General features: G+C 52.3%; 6 protein-coding genes across 6 annotated transcripts; 2 read left to right on the top strand and 4 right to left on the bottom strand.

Annotated features, from left to right (window-relative positions):
* Positions 1–116: 116 nt before the first annotated feature.
* On the bottom strand, positions 117–6186 carry PtrM4_004900 (HepA, Superfamily II DNA-RNA helicase, SNF2 family; the record flags this gene model as incomplete). Its single annotated transcript, XM_066102742.1, has 4 exons — positions 117–438; positions 501–5954; positions 6104–6130; positions 6182–6186. The coding sequence occupies 4 exons, from the start codon at positions 6184–6186 to the stop codon at positions 117–119; spliced, it is 5808 nt and encodes a 1935-aa protein (XP_065964944.1).
* Positions 6187–8039: 1853 nt separating this feature from the next.
* On the bottom strand, positions 8040–8900 carry PtrM4_004910 (Metal-resist multi-domain protein; the record flags this gene model as incomplete). Its single annotated transcript, XM_001930505.1, has 1 exon — positions 8040–8900. The coding sequence occupies one exon, from the start codon at positions 8898–8900 to the stop codon at positions 8040–8042; it is 861 nt and encodes a 286-aa protein (XP_001930540.1).
* A 1961-nt stretch (positions 8901–10861) lies between these two features.
* PtrM4_004920 (DUF3729 domain containing protein) lies at positions 10862–12390 on the top strand (the record flags this gene model as incomplete). The annotated part of the gene is made up of 4 exons (XM_001930506.2): positions 10862–11012; positions 11097–11390; positions 11763–11946; positions 12087–12390. The coding sequence occupies 4 exons, from the start codon at positions 10862–10864 to the stop codon at positions 12388–12390; spliced, it is 933 nt and encodes a 310-aa protein (XP_001930541.2).
* Positions 12391–12743: 353 nt separating this feature from the next.
* Positions 12744–13283, bottom strand: PtrM4_004930 (Arp, Ankyrin repeat protein; the record flags this gene model as incomplete). Its single annotated transcript, XM_001930507.2, has 1 exon — positions 12744–13283. The coding sequence occupies one exon, from the start codon at positions 13281–13283 to the stop codon at positions 12744–12746; it is 540 nt and encodes a 179-aa protein (XP_001930542.1).
* Positions 13284–14310: 1027 nt separating this feature from the next.
* PtrM4_004940 (TAFII28 multi-domain protein) lies at positions 14311–14990 on the top strand (the record flags this gene model as incomplete). Its single annotated transcript, XM_001930508.2, has 2 exons — positions 14311–14354; positions 14411–14990. The coding sequence occupies 2 exons, from the start codon at positions 14311–14313 to the stop codon at positions 14988–14990; spliced, it is 624 nt and encodes a 207-aa protein (XP_001930543.2).
* Positions 14991–15287: 297 nt separating this feature from the next.
* PtrM4_004950 (60S ribosomal protein uL4) lies at positions 15288–16776 on the bottom strand (the record flags this gene model as incomplete). Its single annotated transcript, XM_001930509.2, has 3 exons — positions 15288–16248; positions 16296–16369; positions 16696–16776. The coding sequence occupies 3 exons, from the start codon at positions 16774–16776 to the stop codon at positions 15288–15290; spliced, it is 1116 nt and encodes a 371-aa protein (XP_001930544.1).
* Between the last annotated feature and the right edge of the window lie 1185 nt (positions 16777–17961).

Below are 17961 nucleotides of genomic sequence, written 5' to 3' on the forward strand. Positions count from 1 at the left end.
CCTGGAAACGCCCATGACCGAAGAGACACGCGCGCCTATGAGTGATATGGCGCTCAATCGAATGTGGGGGGTCAACATGCGCCAGGCTATTTTTTCATCTCACAACTTCCGCCACCTTATGCCTTCATTTTGCCCAGGAACCCGTCAAGATCGAATTCCTCATCGTACTGCTTTTCGTCCCATAGCTCACCCAATTCATCCAAGAAGCCCTTCTTGCCCTTCTCCCTCAATGCACCCGTCGCATCAACAGCGTCGTTTTCGTCGATGCCCGTGCGATCGTCTTTGGCGTTGCTCGGTGGAGCGGGGAGCGCGGCGGGGTCATTCGAGTCGGCGGATACGTTGAAGAGATCGAGAATCTGGTCCGTCTGCATAGACTGTAGACCTGCGTTTTGTTGGTTTACCACTGTGGAGGCGATGTCGATCTTGAAACGTTGTAGACTAGAGGGCATGTTAGCGAAATTCTTTTCAGGAAATTCTTATGAGTACAAGGGTATACATACTTCAAGATCTTCTCCTCCAGAGTACCGCGCGTCACGATACGGTATACGTTGACCACCTTCTTCTGACCGATACGATGCGCGCGGTCCATGGCCTGAATATCTTTCTGTGGGTTCCAGTCGTGTTCGACGAAGATGACAGTATCCGCACCGGTCAAGTTCAGACCCAGACCACCGACGCTAGTCGTGAGAAGCAAGACATCGTACGAGGGATCAGTGTTGAACTTGTTGACAATCTCCTGGCGCTTTGTAGCTTCGACACCACCATCCAGACGCATAAATTGCACCGATGGCAGAAGTTTCTCAAGCACATTGTGTTGTACCATGTCGAGCATCTCTTTCATCTGGCAGAAGACCAGAGCGCGATGTTGCGACACAGCTTCCGGTAGGTCGCCGTTGGCATTTGCGGACTTGTCGCTGACTACATCAGAGGCACCAATACCGCAGTCTACGAGGAGATCCTTGAGAGCGCCGAGCTTTGGTGCGTGCACAATATCGTCAATCGTAGTGTTGTTCTTCTTCAGATACTGCTGTGTAGGCTCGTAGGCTTTGTTGGAGGGGCCCTTGACGACGAGAGAAGGTGAGTTGCACAGCTTCTTCATGTACTGTAGAGCCTGGAAGATATGTTGCTTGCTCTCGCGGTCGGCGTTGCCGGCCTTGGACTGTATCTCCTTGCCCTGGCGTTTGGTGAAGTCATCGAAGAGGTTGCGCTGGAGCTCAGACAAGTCGCAGTAGTAGTTCTGCAGAATCTTTGGTGGGAGGTCGTCCAGTACCTCTTCCTTGAGACGACGGAGGAGGAAGGGAAGGACCTGTTTGTGCAGAGCTTCAATAGCTAGCGCACCTCGCTCTTGCTCCTTTGAAGAGCTCTTAGCAAACCTAGACGCAGCAATGGGCTTCGCGAAACGCTCCTGGAAGACCTTCTCAGTGCCAAGGAAGCCGGGCATCAAGAAGTCGAACAGAGACCACAGTTCGAGGACGTTGTTCTGAATAGGAGTACCAGAGAGGATGAGACGGTGGTTCGACTGGAATTGCTTGACAGCCTGGCTAGTCTTTGACTTGGAGTTCTTGATCAGATGGCCTTCATCCAGAACACAGTAGTTCCAATTGATTGGCTTGAGAATATCGGCATCGTTCCTGCAGATGTCGTAGGAAGTGATGACAATGTCTACCTTGTCAAGCTCGTTCCTGTGTTGACCGCGAATCGGTGGCGAGCCAACGTAGGCGACACAGCTGAGGAATGGCGCGTATTGGCGAATCTCCTGCTGCCAGTGACCGGACAGTGTGGGCGGGCACACGATGAGCGATGGTAGACGTCGGAAGTTTGGATCGCCTGACTTGGCAAATTCCGCGGCACGCATGTGATGGTCGCTAGCCACCATGCAAAGCGTTTGTAGTGTTTTGCCGAGACCCATGTCGTCGCAAAGAATACCGTGAAGGTTGTATCGGTTGAGGAAGGCCAACCAGTTGACACCATCTTGCTGGTAAGAACGGAGAGTCGCCTTGATGCCAACAGGGATCTCGAAAGGCTCTACCTTCTTCGCATCGAGCATCTGAGCGACAAACTTTCGTTCCCGATCCCGACCCTTTAGTAGGGACTCTGGCAGATCGGGCGGATCAGGAATACCAGACTCCAGTGGTACGAGCTTGACAAGCGTAGCGAAACTAGTAGTCGCTAGTAGTCGGACATCGTTGTCGGAATCGCTCATACGTCCGAGAACAGGGGTGATCAGGAAGATGACATATGGTAGGATGGCGTCTTCCATGACGTGTATTAAATGGTAAATGCACTCGATGGCTCCTTGGCGGGCATGCACATTTCCACCATCACTGATAGTCGGTAGTACGCTCTCGACGAGCATCGTTACACCCTGAACAGACATGACGCTGCATATTGTCGCGAAACACTTGGCAGCTGCATATCTCAGGACGTAGAGCTTGCTCTGCAAAGCCTTTGCGATGAGTGGGAGGAGTTCTTTTACAAAATTTCTGACGCTGGGGTGGAAGCTGCCAACAAGGGCGCGCAAAGTCGAGAGAGCGTCGACAACTTCCTGGCCAAAGACGCCGTCCTCGTTGAAGATGTGCGCAGGGAGTGTCGCCTCTGTGAAGGCTTCTTTGATTGGACGTTCGATCAAATCCTTCAAGATGGGCACCTTGTCGAAAATCTCAGCGCCGAAACTCGAGACGACTTGTTCAAGACCCTCGCGAGCGCCACGTTTGGTAATACGAGCAGCCCGTGACTCTTCTGCAAATCGAGCAGCATCCGGGTGGTCGCGTATGTCTTCGTCCTTCTTGAGTGTAAGAATACCCGTTTCGATGTGTGATTGCCCAGCGAATTCGGGAGTTTCGGCCGTCTCCATGCAATAGAACTTGACCAAGTTCCCGACAACTTTGTTGACGACACCAGTTCTCTTTGCGTTGACCAAGTAAACGATGTATCCAGCAACGGCAGCCGCAGAGCGCTTCTGTAACTCGGCATTCTCTTCCTTCTTGACACTGTCCATCATAGCCTTGATGGGTGGTGATGGCTTCTTCGGAGGAGAGTTGAGCGCTACAAGTGCTCCAGCGGCAGCAGCCTTGATACGCACGTCGCGCTCTTCCTTGATGTCTTTGGCTTCCTGTATGCTCGACTCGACTTCTTTGCGGGCTGTCTCTAGATTGGTCGCCGCAACCATACGCGAAGACGGCGTCATGGCCTTCTTAAGCTTCTCGTATTGTACGGTAACAAGCTTCTCGGCATCTGGGACTCCGAATGCATAATGGTTTGAATTCGGCATACCCTGCACAAGCGCAGCGATTTGTGGTAGGTTCTGTACGTGCGCTTCATGGAAGATGCTCAGCAGCGAGTTGCATTGCGTTCGAACAATCTGCAGCTTTGGCACGAGGTCCTCGTAGGCTGCAGGTCTCTCGCCTTCCACCATGGGCAATAGAGCTTGAACAAAAGACTCTGCCAACACATCCTTTGCGGCCAGATTCTTGCCAAACTCCTCAATAATGATACAAGCCGTCAACTGCGTCGAAGAATTTGTGGAAGATAGTGTTTTCAGGAGCCTTGGCTTGAATGCCTCAGCTCTTGACTCTTCAGGCCAAGCTCCCATTGCTTTGCCGAGAGCCTGTGCTGCAGAAGTCCTGGAGCGTATCATGACATCCGCCCCAATAAGTTCAAGGTCGCCAGAGATCATGTGTCCGTCGACATTGTGGGACTGGGTGGATGGTGTCGGTGTTGACATGTCATCCTTTCCGTGGCGAGACTTCTTTCTCCTCTTCTGGGCTGGTTCGTTGCCATCCGCAGGGCTTGATTTACGGTTCGGCTCGGTGCTTGGCGGTGGACCCATGGCCTGTCCCGAAGGCTTGATGAGTAGCGACATGTTGAGCGGGATTGGATGGCGAGAGACTCCAATGGGCGTAAGCGTGAGAGGAACAATGGAATCCAAGACAGGCTCCAAGAGAGCGGCTAGTCGGCTCCCCAAGCTCTCCACAACGGCATTCCAAAGCTGTATGGATAGCCTCAAGACGCCTTCGTTGCGCTCGAGAAGGATGTTCTGGAAGATGAGTTGCAATGCCTTGCTGTCTATCCAGCCTTCCGAAGTCTCGCTCTGAATGTTGAGAAACGTGATGAGCGCACGCAGTACCGCTGCACGAACACTTGTGATGGTATGTCGCAGGAACGGGAACAGCCTGGGAACCAGTTCGTGAAATGATTGTGCAGGGTCTTGCCGAGCATTGGCTTGCATTGCTTCCAGCACTTGAGGGAAGCCGCACAGCTTGGCCAGGAGGTCCATGATAAAGCCTGTACTAGCGCTCAAATCATCCTGCAAACTAGAAAGACACGACCAGACCACGTTCATCAATCCTTCAAGTGCCTTGGGACGCATCTCAATGAACTCCTTGGCAACAGGGATCAGGGTTGCTGCACTTATCGCTCGGACATCGTCATCGCTGTTGCTCAGGCCGCTGATGACTGCAGCGAGTACTCCGTCCATCAATGTGCCGTCCTCGAGAAGTAGGTCGTTGCGTACAGCGACAAGGTATCGCAGACCAATCATGCCGCCTTGACACAGGGCCCACGGTGCGCTAAGCGGGCTGCTGTCCAAGGGAAGGTCGTGGTGCATAATCAAGCGATTGAGAACTTGGAATGTTGCAAGCACATTGTCGCGGGACATGAACTGTAACAGTGAGCCGAGCGCTTGTCCGGCAGTCTCGCGGATAGGGGCGATAGCGCTGTCTCCGGTGAAATCTGCGAAGCGGTCGAGCATGAAGATGCAGATCATGCGACACGCCAAATCATTCAGCCACCGTTGATTGAGTTGATCGTTCTCAGTTCGACTGAGTCCCTTCCGTCTGCCAGCTCCGCCACCGTGAATGCGAAGGATTTCTCGGAGGCCCATGGCAGCACCATGGCGGACCTCCCAGGTGTAGTCGAAGAGCTCGACGGCGAGATAAGAGCAAACGCGTTCAAATGGCCACTCTAACCCTGCCTCCTCAGCCTCGGTCTGGAATGATGACTTCTCTGGTACCGGTGCGCCCTTGAACTCTTTTACGAACTTGGCATCGTCGTCCCCGCCATTGCGCTCCAGCGAGAAGTAGTCGTTGAGTCCATCGCCTTCGTCACCGTTTTCAGACTTCTCAAGCTTCAGAGCAATCGGATGTGGCCGTGCAGGGGTATCGCCTAGTTCTGATGTGGAGTCTTTCCGCGAAGTAGCGTTGAAGTCGACAACCTGAACTTTGTTGGCACCTCCAGCAGCGTTCTTTTTTGCCTTGCGCTTCAGGGCATTTTGCTGACGTTTGCTAAGTCCCGGGCCGCCATTAGGCGTGCCCAAAGGAGGTGATGACGCGGTGTTTGTGTTATCTGATCGCGGGAGGTTGGTGTCGATGCGATGTATGGCAGGTGTCTTGGGGCCGGGTGTTTGCGGCATGGCCTCTTGGGGCGGCGTAAGATCTTCGACCCATGCGCCTTCAAAGCCGAGGCGCTTCAGTAGGGTGCTCTTTTGATACTCCAGGCGCTCGGCAGGGTCCATGGCGGCCAGCTTGTAGTCGTGTTCCTTTGTGCCAAGGGAAGCTAGTACTTTGCCAAACTTCAGGATGGAAGGCAGGTCAAGCGTAGCAAGATCAAGGCCCTGGGCCAGTGGCGGCAGGGGTGCGTCACCATTCTCTTCTTTCTTGACGGGACCACCATTGCTGTCCTCGGATTTGAGGTGGCCATTGGACTCTGGTTCAGACTTTACGTCTTTGGTTGACTCATCTTGGTCATGGGCATTGGGGTCGAACTTGTCAGCGTTGGCGGCGATGCCTCCAATGGCCTTGGCGGCAGCGACCCTGGTTTCCCAGCTTTTTGATCGCAGGTAGGGGATGACTCTGGTGAGGAGATTGAATAGTTCGTCGGGATGTTGTTTTTGGACGTCGGCTAGCTGATCGGCTGCTGTGTTTCGGATCAATGCTGTGCTGCCTGTCTCGAGGAGCCTTGGCGCGGGTTAGCGAGCAGTGGACAAGGATAGGGAGAGCAAGGCAGATGGGCAAGCACGAGCATATGGCAGGAGGATATCCTACAATAGCTGTTGTACATGGCGCAGCGCAAGCGTTCACGGTCTGGGATGTATCCAGGTACTTACGTTACGAGACGGTCCAATCTGGTGGCACTATCAGAGCGTTAGCGTGACATGCATGCAGCGATGCGACATGCGACAAACCTCATGTTTGCGTGGCCGAGCAGACGGGCAGTCTGACAAGTAGAAGGCAACCACTTGAATTATCAACTACTGGGCGCCCGCAGGCGTGGCCATTGAAGCACTGGTGCGGCAAATTGCTCCCGTCAGGCTTTACAGTCAGTGCTATGGGTGTTGGTCACGTGATGGGTGGTAACTCGATGCGGTGCCGGGAGCGCGTCGGAGAAGGTGGGCTGCGGGCCTATCTAAGAGAATTAACAGGTCATTAAGTAGGCTGGATCTCCACCAGGAACGGGCTAGCGTCATGGTCCGTGCGTGCCGTTTCAGGGAGTGGAGGGAAATTTTTGCAACCACAACGGCGCCGGCATGAATGACGACGTCTAAGATAATCTCGAGCCTCGCGCCCTTGAACCTCTCCTACGCACATGCACTGCGCAGCCGTGTGTGCCATGGTGCGTCTTGTTGTGGCCTGCTGCGCCGGTTGCGACTTCCTTTGACAAAGTGGCCTCTGCTTTGCACTAGCCGCTTCCATCACCGCCTCAGCATGCGCACCAACGCGCGCCTGCTCAAGACCACGGCGTAAACCATGAGCGCATCCCTCCAACGCCCAGTTTCCCATTTCCCATCACCCACTTGTACTGCCCTTCATCATCTGCTCCACCCATGCATCATATCGTGACCGCCGCGCACCCTTGCACGCGTCACTCCTTATCACCAGCCTACCAACTTCTGACAGGCAGCCATACATGTGCCCTCGGTGCCATGGTGGCTTGCAAGGCTGCCGACCGGTAAGCCTTTGATCCCTTCTCGGCCACCGTACACCACCTATTATCTGTGCGCGTCTTTTGCTTTCTCCAACGGCTACCTAACGCGCATCTTGATATTACTGTCATACTCACAATACGCCGGATGCACCGGACGGACCCCCGCCTTGTGAGAGCGCGTCGTGGACAACCTCTCTCGCTTGGCCACTGATCTGCGTGCGGCCGCTGCGGCGCTGCAGCTAGCGCATACCTGCATCGAGATACATATGGGTGTATCCTACTCTACTGTATGTAGACTGTGTTCCCTCTCTCCATCTTCTCTTCTGCTCACTTTTGTCGCGCCCCTTCCCCGCTGTCCTTGCATTTGCATCAACCAATACCGGAGCCGATTTCGGCATGCCAACGCATCTCCCTGCTTTGCCTTTGTGCCATTGGTTCCAGCCCTGGGGCTGAAGACAGCGGTCCGGGAAACGTCCGTGCCTGAACCATCTGCTCAACCATGGTCAACCCGCACCCTCTAGCGCGGGAGGCATGGACCGCCTTTTCCACCGTCGTCTAGCCGTCTTCGAAGATTACACGACAAGCATACGAGAGTCATTTGAATGGGCGTGCTACAGTATGATTTTATTGCCACACGTCTCTATAGCTACTTGAAATAGTCTTTCCTCCAATCACTGCCGTGTATAACCGTTGCTGCAAAAAAGCCTCTTGGTGTTTTGTGGTCCTGTTGAGCTTTTTAAACCATAGTTGACTTTCGGGCCGTCACCGTCACTCGTTGCCCTGAAATCACACCTGCATATTTGCTTCATCTTACGATCCTCGTGCAATGCAGTTCAAAACATTCAAGGTTCATTGTATTATCATGTACAATTATCGCATGTCATTATCGAGCAATGACTCCATTTTCCGGTATACAGACTCAAATGTCTCTCTGCACACCCAAAAGACCACGCGCTCTCTCTCTCGTAAACAAGGATGAGCCTTCTACTCGTCTATATCGGCCATTTACATCCAGACGGCGTTATTGTCCAAGACAAAACCCCATGATGTGCACCCCAGAGCCCATATTTTCCAGAGAGATGTAAGCAAACCAACCCAAACGACATCTGGAGTATCCTCTACTCGGTGTGCAATTGTTGATTGAGTTCCTCCATCCGCATCAGTGCGGCGGCCACAGCATCTGCATCGTATGGTTCGCTAGCTAGGAGACGGTGCAGGTTGACTTCAGCGCGTGCGATGTGCATGGTGAGGCTGTTCTGAGCAGGTTCTGCGCCCTCATGCTCTTCTCCATCATCTTCCTCTTCCTCGTCCTCATCTTCCTCTTCATAGCCCTCTGCGTTTATCTCGTCCATCTCTTCCAGCATTTCTTGAATATTGCCGCCCATCAGTCTAGCATCGTTGGCTGTGCGAGCAGGACCATGAGGATCGGGCAAATCAGCAAAGCGATGGACACGTGACATCAGCTCAATCACCGCTGCATTGCCTTGAAGCACCCCGGTAGAAGCACGACCAGCAGGCGGGCCTCTCTGGATGATCTCGTTGGTCGAAATGGACTGTCGCCAGTACAACATATCCTTGTCTGAACCCCGAAGGTTGGTAACCTGATTAACAACGTAGAGGTTGATGAAGCCATTCTTTATGTCCGCATACGTGTCGAAGGTCTGTGAGCGCATGTAGTAGCATAGCCGTAGAGCGTCTCGGGCTCGGGGGTGCTTGTTGGGTGAAATGTTCTCCGTCCATTTGTAGGCTTGTCTAGCACTGAGAGCGTCGGCGGCTTTTGTACCTAGATACCTGAGCAGTTCCTGCTGTACTTTTAGATAGGCCAGGGTATCATCGGTGCCTTCTGCTCCATTGGCTTCCTCGTATGTGGTCTTGGGCAACGCGAATAGGACTGTGGTGATGGGCTTCTTAGGCTCCTGCTTTTCTGCTGCTGCAGTGGCTATCGGGTTGGCTGTCGTGGCTGGGATCTGAGGTACCATGGTGCGCTGTCGCATCTCTCCGAAGATGGTAGGATAGAGTCCTTGGTTTCTCGGGTTAGCCCGGCTACCACGACCTGTATGCACAGACGGAACCCGGCCCAGAGTTCTACTGAGCGTATCAAGCATCTGAGGAGATGTCGCTAACGAACCAAGAGAGCTAGCTCTTAGAGGAGACTCGTTTGAGAAGCGGCGCGCGTGACTCCTCATATGCGCCCTTTGCAAACTTTCTTGGAGTGATTGGTCTGAACTGTAAGACATCTCAAGCGGTGACGATAAGTCTGTTGGCAGTTATGAGGTTCCTTTCGATGGAAGTGACAGACTCTGTTGGTCGCAGAAGAATATGAGTATAGTGAAGGGAGTTGGGTGGGGAAGATCCAAGACTGTGCGTAGAAGAATATTAAGGGCTCGACCGCTCGACCCTGGCTTGACTGATTGGTGGAAGTAGCGCCAAGGAGCTCGCGATAGGCGAGCAGTGCAAGATCGGTCATCAACGGTGAATGAGGAACGGGGAACGTACGAGTCGTCCTCACCAAGGCAACCGCGACGGATTCGGGAGTACCCGTGCAAATGGAGAGCTGCATGAGAACGTGGACCCTCCCTGCAGCACATCGGCAGCAAATATACTGAACAAACGCAAATCAATCGCAAGGAAAGTGGAGCGATCGGATTATGGCCAGAATTTCCTTATTTGATAGGGTAGTGGTGCAGGGCGTGTTTGCTACCAACAGTGCTTAAGTGTCACAGTTGGCACAAGAAACGAGAGAAGCACAGCCAGTAAATATAAGCCTATGAGGCTTGATAGATTAGAGATGAAAAAGAAAGAACAAATATAGTACGTCTCACGGGTTCCGTTTATCTACCAAAACTTTCTCGCCTGGATCTTTGCGTTGTACGGGTACTGACCTGAGATTACAAACGCTAAATCGTCACCCACTGGTTGAGATGAGCGTTTGAACTCAAATATATGGATAGGAACATGTAGTGTGATAGACGCATTGTCAGTGGCGGAAGACAGGAGAAAAGTATAAATACGATACGTTCGAAACGGCCGCAAAAGATGACCGGCGAGCAATATAGTACTGAAAATACTTTATCCTAAGGAGTATCAATACAAAATGTATCATATTCAGCTCTGCGCGGCGTGTAAGGTGTCTCGTGGCCTGCTTGCGTTACTTCGGAAGGAGCAGTTGCAACACGATGTTAGATCACATTTGGTTACTTATATTTTTACCTTGAATAAGACAACTAGGAGGCAAGTCATGAATGGGTATTTGACTTAATCTAGCTATTTCTGCGATTGTCCTCGAGAGGTATCGTGAGGCATGATCTACGACTGACTTCTAGCGTGAACGAGGTGCTGCCTGCGCTAACCAGGATCTCGTCTAAGGTTACTTTGCATACGCCACTTGACAAGGTCTTTCCTCTCGTCTACAACTTCCCTTCTCATCCTTAACTCATAGTTGAAATGTGGTGTCAGGTTTACCTGTCATGTCTCCGACTTCCTCCGACTTCCTCCGACCTCAGACGTCTCTGCGACCTACCGATCTCTCCGACATGTACGGCGACCTAGTCTTCTTGGCTATACACTTGGTGCTGAGTGGTTGTCGCCATGATAAATATGATGCGCAAGTTCCACGCGGGACGATCACTCGCTCTCGATCTTTGGTTGCGATGACGTATGACCCACCCCTCTACGCCCCAACCCCTGCCCACATCCCGCCCCAACGGGCCACAAACTTGTAACGAGCATGGCGCAAGTAATCGGATATGAGATCACCGCTGGCGCACATGGCGTATACATTAAGAGTGTTTGTATATAAGAGTGGCTGCCTGTTAAGGGTATTGTTCTGCAAACATAGCCATATATAATCCTTTTCCAATAATTGAGACTTTAGTCCTCCTACTACAGCAAACACGATTACATACTGCTTTGAATAAAACACAAATCTCAAGACGCCAAGATGACGGACCAGGGCAAACAACAGTCCAAGACGTACAAGCAGCAAGCAGGAGAGTACTACAACCAAAAGTACGAAACATGGATGCCGTGGATCGAGGACCAGTACCTCAAGTGGTTTACCAAAGATAACAAAGCATCCTATGCTACCAAGCGTCAGTATTTCCTAACCACCCTTCTTCCGACATATCTAGTCCGTCGTCTTTCTACTCACCAGCCCCCAACTGACTCTTGGACAGAGAACCTCGACAAAACCAAAGTCACAGGCGTAGACCAAGTCGATAACCTCCAGGATGGCGTGAACAATCTTGTTGGCGGTCAAGTAGGAAAAGGCGGTCTCGCCCAACCTATTGGCGATGCAGTCTCAAAGGAGGGCATCAACCGTGCTGAACGCGGTGGCAAGGATGAACAAGGAAGGCCGATTGAAGGTCAGGGACCGTTTGGAGGTTACGGACAGAGCGCTGCAGACGGTGTCAAAGGTGGCGCTAGTAGCGTTACTGAGGGAGCGAAAAGTGCTGGCGGATGGGCTGGGGGTATGCTTGGTGGAGGAAAGAAAGAGGAGCAGAAGAAATAGAGGCGAGGGGATAGCGGTGACGGCAATGATATGATACCACATTTTCGCTTTGATTTCAGCGTCGTCGCTCTAAATTGTACCATGATTTAAGTTTACGGTATTCTTAGGTTTATGCGACTCATGTTACTACTGGTTCACGCTTTTACATAATTGTCCATGCTGGGAAGGGAGACCTTTGACGCTAACGTACATAAGTTACCCCTCACACGTCCCATCCAGGGCTTGCATAAACAATGCACTAGAAGACATAATCACAATCACTATTGCAACTCAAACATCCACATCTGAATTACCATCAACGCAGCTTCCACCGAAAAGTCCCTAACACCAGCGCAACTCGCGCAACGAGCAAAAAAGCGCGAAAAAGCCCACGCCCGCCGAAAAGAGAAGAAGCTCGAGCAAAGCTCGGGATTTGGAAGCTGGGAGTATGCCCCTGATAAGAGATATTCTAACATTGAATACAAACTACCTGGATTTGCGGCTGCTCAGCGTCTGTACATTGGATCGACCCAGAAGTAGGAGGCCGTCGATTTCAGTACATGTAAAGATATAAAGGTGGTGGAGTTTGGCTGCGACTTTGATGTGAAGGAATGAGTCCCCGCTCTCACTATCAGACACAGTTTCCGGAAGAAATAATGTATTAACAGGACAATAGTGAGCACCTCGACGCCCTAGCAGACGCCCCAGAGGAGTTCCGCATGGGCCTCCTCGCAATTTACGCCGGCGAACCTCAAGCATCCATTCGCCTCAGTTTGACCGACCAGACTCTCCGTGAAATCGCGGACAAAGCTGCGTTCCCAAACCTGGAGCATATTCATCTGCTTGGGTGTGACGATGCTCTTACCAACGGCTTAATGGGCATCATGATGAAATGCCGCAAGATTCAATCCATTGTAGCAACAACGCACATCCACGGGCATTATTTGAGCAACATGCTGATTCTAAAGATGCTGTCCTAGGGAGTGATGCCCACGACGCTTCGTTATTTCGAGATTGTAGGGTTTTTCTTGGATGACACACTTTTGGGGAACAACATGATTGGCGCACCTTCGAACATGATCCCGGGCTTGGAGATGGTTGTCGAACCAGCTGGACATAAGGGTAAGATTTACAGGAAGCGGCAGTGGGGATACACGGAGCCGCTTATGAAAGTCTGAGGTCCATGTCTAGTTCTCGGATCGATGCTTATTTTGTTAAACTTTGCTGCATCTAGCTTAGAGTGAAGAACATGGAGCTGCGTGTCATGCATGTTTGATAGTAGAATATGTAAGACAGGACAAGATTCTTCCGTGAAAGTGTCCAAATCACACCATTACGACACAACATGCGCATCAACATCTACCACCGTGCCCTCGCCCTCCTCCACGCTAAACAACTTCAGACAACTCCCCCTCTTGAACATCCTCGCACAATCTACCGCATTCGGCTGTCCCTTCTCCACATCCGCCCCTCCCTCATATAGCGCCCTAACAACATCATCGTACCCTTTGAACACGGCTCCTGCAATTGGGCTCTGACCCCTCCCATTCAGCACATTCGCGTCTGCGCCGTTGTCCAACAGCATCTTCACTGTCTCTGCGTGGCCGTGGTACGAGGCCAGCATGAGCAGCGTGTCACCAGATGCGTTGGTCAGGTTCCTGGGGATCCCTGCAGAGACGTATTGCGAGAGGGTCGAGGCATCACCGCTGCGAGCGAGGTCGAAGAGGCGTGCTGCTAGATCGAGAGCTGCGGGTGGGAGATCCGATGTAGATTTAGCGTCGGGAGGTGCTTGTACGGCACCGTCGCCGTCGGTTGCACCGGTGCCTACGGCTTGGGCGGCTTGTTGGCCGTATGTTTCTTCGTAAGTTGGCATGTTGCCGCTATGTAAGGTATACTTGGCTGTACTATGACCTTGTGTTAATATGGACAATAGGAGAGTTGTGTGACTACAAAGGAGCTCTTACATAGTCCTATCCTCTGTTGATTTATTGCAATAGATACGCGTGGAAGACAATGCTGTGAAATACCTTCAGCCAAAACCTTGCTTTTGTGTAGAATGAAGAACTAAAGTGTGCAATTCAGTGAATCCAAACGTCAGGTGAGATTTGAGTGGCATGTCGAGGTTCTTGAACGCAGAACTGCTGTGTGAGTAACAGGCTGTTTTCTCAATCATCAATGACGAAATCGATGCCGGCAGCTTTCCGACCGGAACGGAAAACGCGCGACGCGACTTAACTTAGCGCATCATCTCAGAGAGCGAGAGAACCGTCGCGACGCTTCTGCTTGACATGATCCTATTAGCTCAATATTCAAAGGCACAAAACACTACCGTGTTTATTGCATGAATTGGCTTACTTGTTGTAGTCGGTAGAGGCGCAAGTGAAGGCACGACCTTTGCTTGGCACTTGAAGTGGTCGCGACTGGCCAGTGCCAAACCACTGCCCGCATCTACCTCATCTGCACCACAACCACCCTCTGTTACTGAGCATCAGGATCTCAGCTATCGCTCGCAAACACCAGCGAGAATGGCCTCACCAACTAACCTCAACATCCCCCGGAAACGGGGCTCCATCTCGTCGCAGTCAGGAATCGCGAAGAAGCGCAAGCCGTCTAATCTACGCAATGCATTTTCTCCAGACGCCGAATCTGCCGGTGGTTCGCCACGCCAATACTCTCGCTCGCCATCCGTCGAAAGCAACATCACGACCTCCGTAATTAACGGTGTAGGAGGAAAGAAGCGGCGCAAGAAGGGCGGTGATGGCGGCAGCGTGGCAGGTTCAAGCGTAAGAGGAGGCAAAGGCGGCGACAAAGGCGAAGATGAAGATGGAGAAGCAGTCGAGGAACCAGAAGACGACGAGGACGATGAAGGTGAAGAAATGGGCATGGAGATTGAAGGAGGCATGAGTGTCGAGGCCCGTCGCAAACAAGAGAAGGAATACGAGCGGTACGTCCAGTTCGATTACACCCAAAGACCAACCAACTAATGACTGAAATATACAGCATGCTAGAAGACTTCATGACGCCTGCGCAAATGGACCGCTACGCAACTTACCGCCGCATCCGTCTCAAGCGCGAAACCGTCCGTAAACTCGTCAACCAAACCCTCTCGCAATCCGTACCCCAGCCCATCATCATCGCCGTAACATCCTACTCCAAAACCTTCATCGGCGAACTCATTGACCGCGCCCTTACCGTTCGCGACGAGTGGTCCGCCGTCCGCACACACCTGCCTAATCCAAACCTCCCGCCCCAGATCCTTAGCCAGAGTTTGGGAAGGCCAAGCGCGCATATCAAGGATGAGCGGAATAAACCTACTAATTCAGACATTACAGGCGCGGGTTGGTATCCGAATCAGGTCGATCGGAGTGAAGGTATCTGGAAAGAAGTGGAAAAGGACGCAAGCCTGCAGGAGAGGTTGAAGGCGTGTGATAAGGGGCCGCTGACACCTGCGCATCTCAGGGAGGCCTTGAGGCGATACAAGCGGGATCGCGACGGTGGAGGTGCTGGCTTCGCAGGCATGAGCTTAGAGGGAGTGGAGAGGACTATGGGCAGGACTGGTGGCAAGCGGCTGTTCAAGTGATGTGACTTGATAATCATTGCATTTCTTCCACTTGACCTCTATGAGGATACATGCATAGCGACGGCGTTTGGGAATAATCAGAGTTATGGAACATCGGTCCATCAACCATATTGGGTTCTAGTCATACACCACAGGCAGCATGGTCACAACAGGCACGTCATTGTAGTCAACGTGGAATTGAAACCTTGTCGTGAGGCATTTTATGAATAGCTACTTTATCATAGCCATCCATCATTCCAGTCCATCCCAGCCGAAGAGAGAACACCTTAGGAAATCATAACGCTAACTAACAACCCTCTAGTTCTCGTGAAGGAGGTCGTAGAAGGTCTCGGCCATGGGCTCGGGCTTCTTGGCCTCAAGAGACTTCTGGCCCAACTTCTCCTTGGAGAAGGTAGCAGCGTAGGGGTTGAGACGGAGCTGTACCTGGAAGTTCTTGAGCGGGTTCTTCTTTTGTACGACACCACGCTTGGAAACGGCTCCGCCACGGACGGGACGGAGGACCTTCTGGACATCGCTGGAGTTGATGATCTTGCTGAGGTCAGGCTGGGTCATCATTGTTGATGGAAGGAGGAAGTCCTTCTTGAGCGCTGAGGGCTCGGTGGTAGAGCCGTAGACCTTGTCAAGGGCGGTGAAAGCAGATGAAGTCCAGACAATGAAGCGGCCAAGGTGACCGCCGGGGGCGAGCTGGAGAAGGTTGAGAGAGTAGACGGATGAGGTCTCGACACCTGGGATGTTGCGGAAAGCAAGGACGAGCTCCTTGCCATCCTCATCAGGGTTGTAGATGACGAGAGGTCCACGGCGCTGCTTGTGGCGGCGGCCACGGAGCTTGCCCTTACCAGCGCGGAGCTTGCGTGTGTTGCGGGCTTTCTCGACATCGGCACCAGCACCGACAGCCTTCAGCAGAGCAACAGCAGCGGAGGTCTTCTTAATGGCAGCATCGGCAAAAGCAGTCGATGAGATAACGAGGGGTACCTCAGGGACGGTGCTGATGGCGTGGCCACGGGCGAGGAGAAGAGCGGGGCTTCCTGAAGCAGCGAGCGCAGAGGCGGTAGCGAAGCGCTTCTGGTTCAGGTTGATCTTCTGGTGCCACTTGCGCCAGACCTTGGTGGGAGCGAACATGCGACCGGAGCGGCACATGTTACCGAACGCGGCCTGACCGGCACGGTGAGTACCTCCACCAGAGACACGGGGGATACGGGCCACAGCGCGACCGGTACCCCAGGACTCGGCAGAAGTTTGGTGACCAGCCTTCTCGGAGCTGCCATTGTTAGACTTGGAATCGTGCAGCATGTGATGTAGGCTTACACAGCGTAAGGCTGGCGGCGGTTCTTGTTCATGCCAGTGTGCACCGCGTGGACGATATCCGGGCGGATGGGGGCCTGCATTCCTTGTCAACATAATTCTTTGAGGCAGCAAAACTTCGTGTCCAAAACAGCACCACTATTCTGGAGAACCGAGACTGAGAGAGTGTTGGAGTGATCGCAGGGAGTGCACATTCTCCGACAACGCATGACTGCATCATGGGAAGAAAATCTCGAGCCTCTCGGCCCAATGCGAACATTGCCCAGTTCCGTACAGATATCTTGCTTTTTAGATCTCTTCCCATTGTATGCGTTGCTTCAGCCGTGTTGTAGCCTCCTCAGCCTCTCCCTCCGAATAGTGTCTGCGTAGTATCGCGAAGTTCGGATTGCGGCGCAAAACTGACCTTGAAGACATTGGGAACAGGGACGGTGTCCGTGGTGGCCTCGCCCTTGGCGGAGACGACGGTGACGGTTGGCCTCGACATGGTGGCTGTTGTGGATTGACCTGGTGGTTAGTTGTCGCGATGAAAGAAGTCGTCGTCAATTTGGAAGTTCTCGGTCACAAGCGAATTTCGCGTGGGCGCACTAAACCTGTTTTGGACTTGGCGTTGTGCGCCTTGGCGGCTCTCGCATCGCCGCAGCTTGAGACTGGACAACATGATACGATAATGCAGAGTGCGGCAAGCTCCTGACGGATAACGGTTTGATATATTGTGTTATCTAAGACACTTGGCTATAACACACATGATATGCCTAGGTACGTAGTTCTACATTTAGGATGCGGCTCAGCTCTATCCTCAATGCACATCATTTCTACTATGCCTACGTACATGAGCGACTGAGTGGATGCCGACTATTCGTGTTGAGTTTGTCCAAACGATGTATTCATTAGTCTGTAGGAGTTCATGGGCATTGATAATGTACTTTAATGATGTCCTAATGCAGCACTTCGTGTAGCATTGGGAAGGAGAAATACGTGATTCCATCGTATCATCGTATCGGTGTCCGCAAATGAAGCGACAATTCGACGGGTTACGCAGGGCCTTAGATCCTTGTCTCATGTTCGGCTTCTGCCCGTATATTGGAAACAAAAGCAATACGCCGTGTTGAGAAACCTTGTCAGGTACAGGTATACGGCAAGGCTTACAGTCAAGTTACAGATCAAATCGGCGTCGATGATCGGTCTATATACGTATAGCATCTGTTGCTATATATGTAACTGAGAGTCGGAACCATAGTTGTGTGCCGTCATCATCATGCGCTCGAGGAAAGGACATGAAGAACAGGCACATGGCCCCTTCCAGCCAGTTTCAAGCAACGTCTGTACTCGCATAGTTATGCCGTAACATATCACTATGTGTACTGTTGTACGGTACGCGAATTCTAGACGGTCTCGAGTAGTGTTGGTGGCTTTGGACGGCCGAGACTAGGATATTATCACGAAGCTGGACTCAGTCGAGGGTACCATGTCCATGGTAGCGACGAGTTGGGCTCCGGTGTCATGACGCGGTAGTATTGGGCCGGTCAAGGTACATGTAAACATGGAATGAGTCGCTCATACGATCTTGCTCCGATCATAGAAGCACGTGCCGAGTAAGGTGAGGCGAAAGTCACTAAGTCGATAGATCCTCGCATGGTGGCACGAATCGCGGTCTTGTTCCTTCTATCGG

Source organism: Pyrenophora tritici-repentis, chromosome 1 (genome assembly GCF_003171515.1).
Source record: "Pyrenophora tritici-repentis strain M4 chromosome 1, whole genome shotgun sequence".
NCBI lineage: Eukaryota > Fungi > Ascomycota > Dothideomycetes > Pleosporales > Pleosporaceae > Pyrenophora > Pyrenophora tritici-repentis.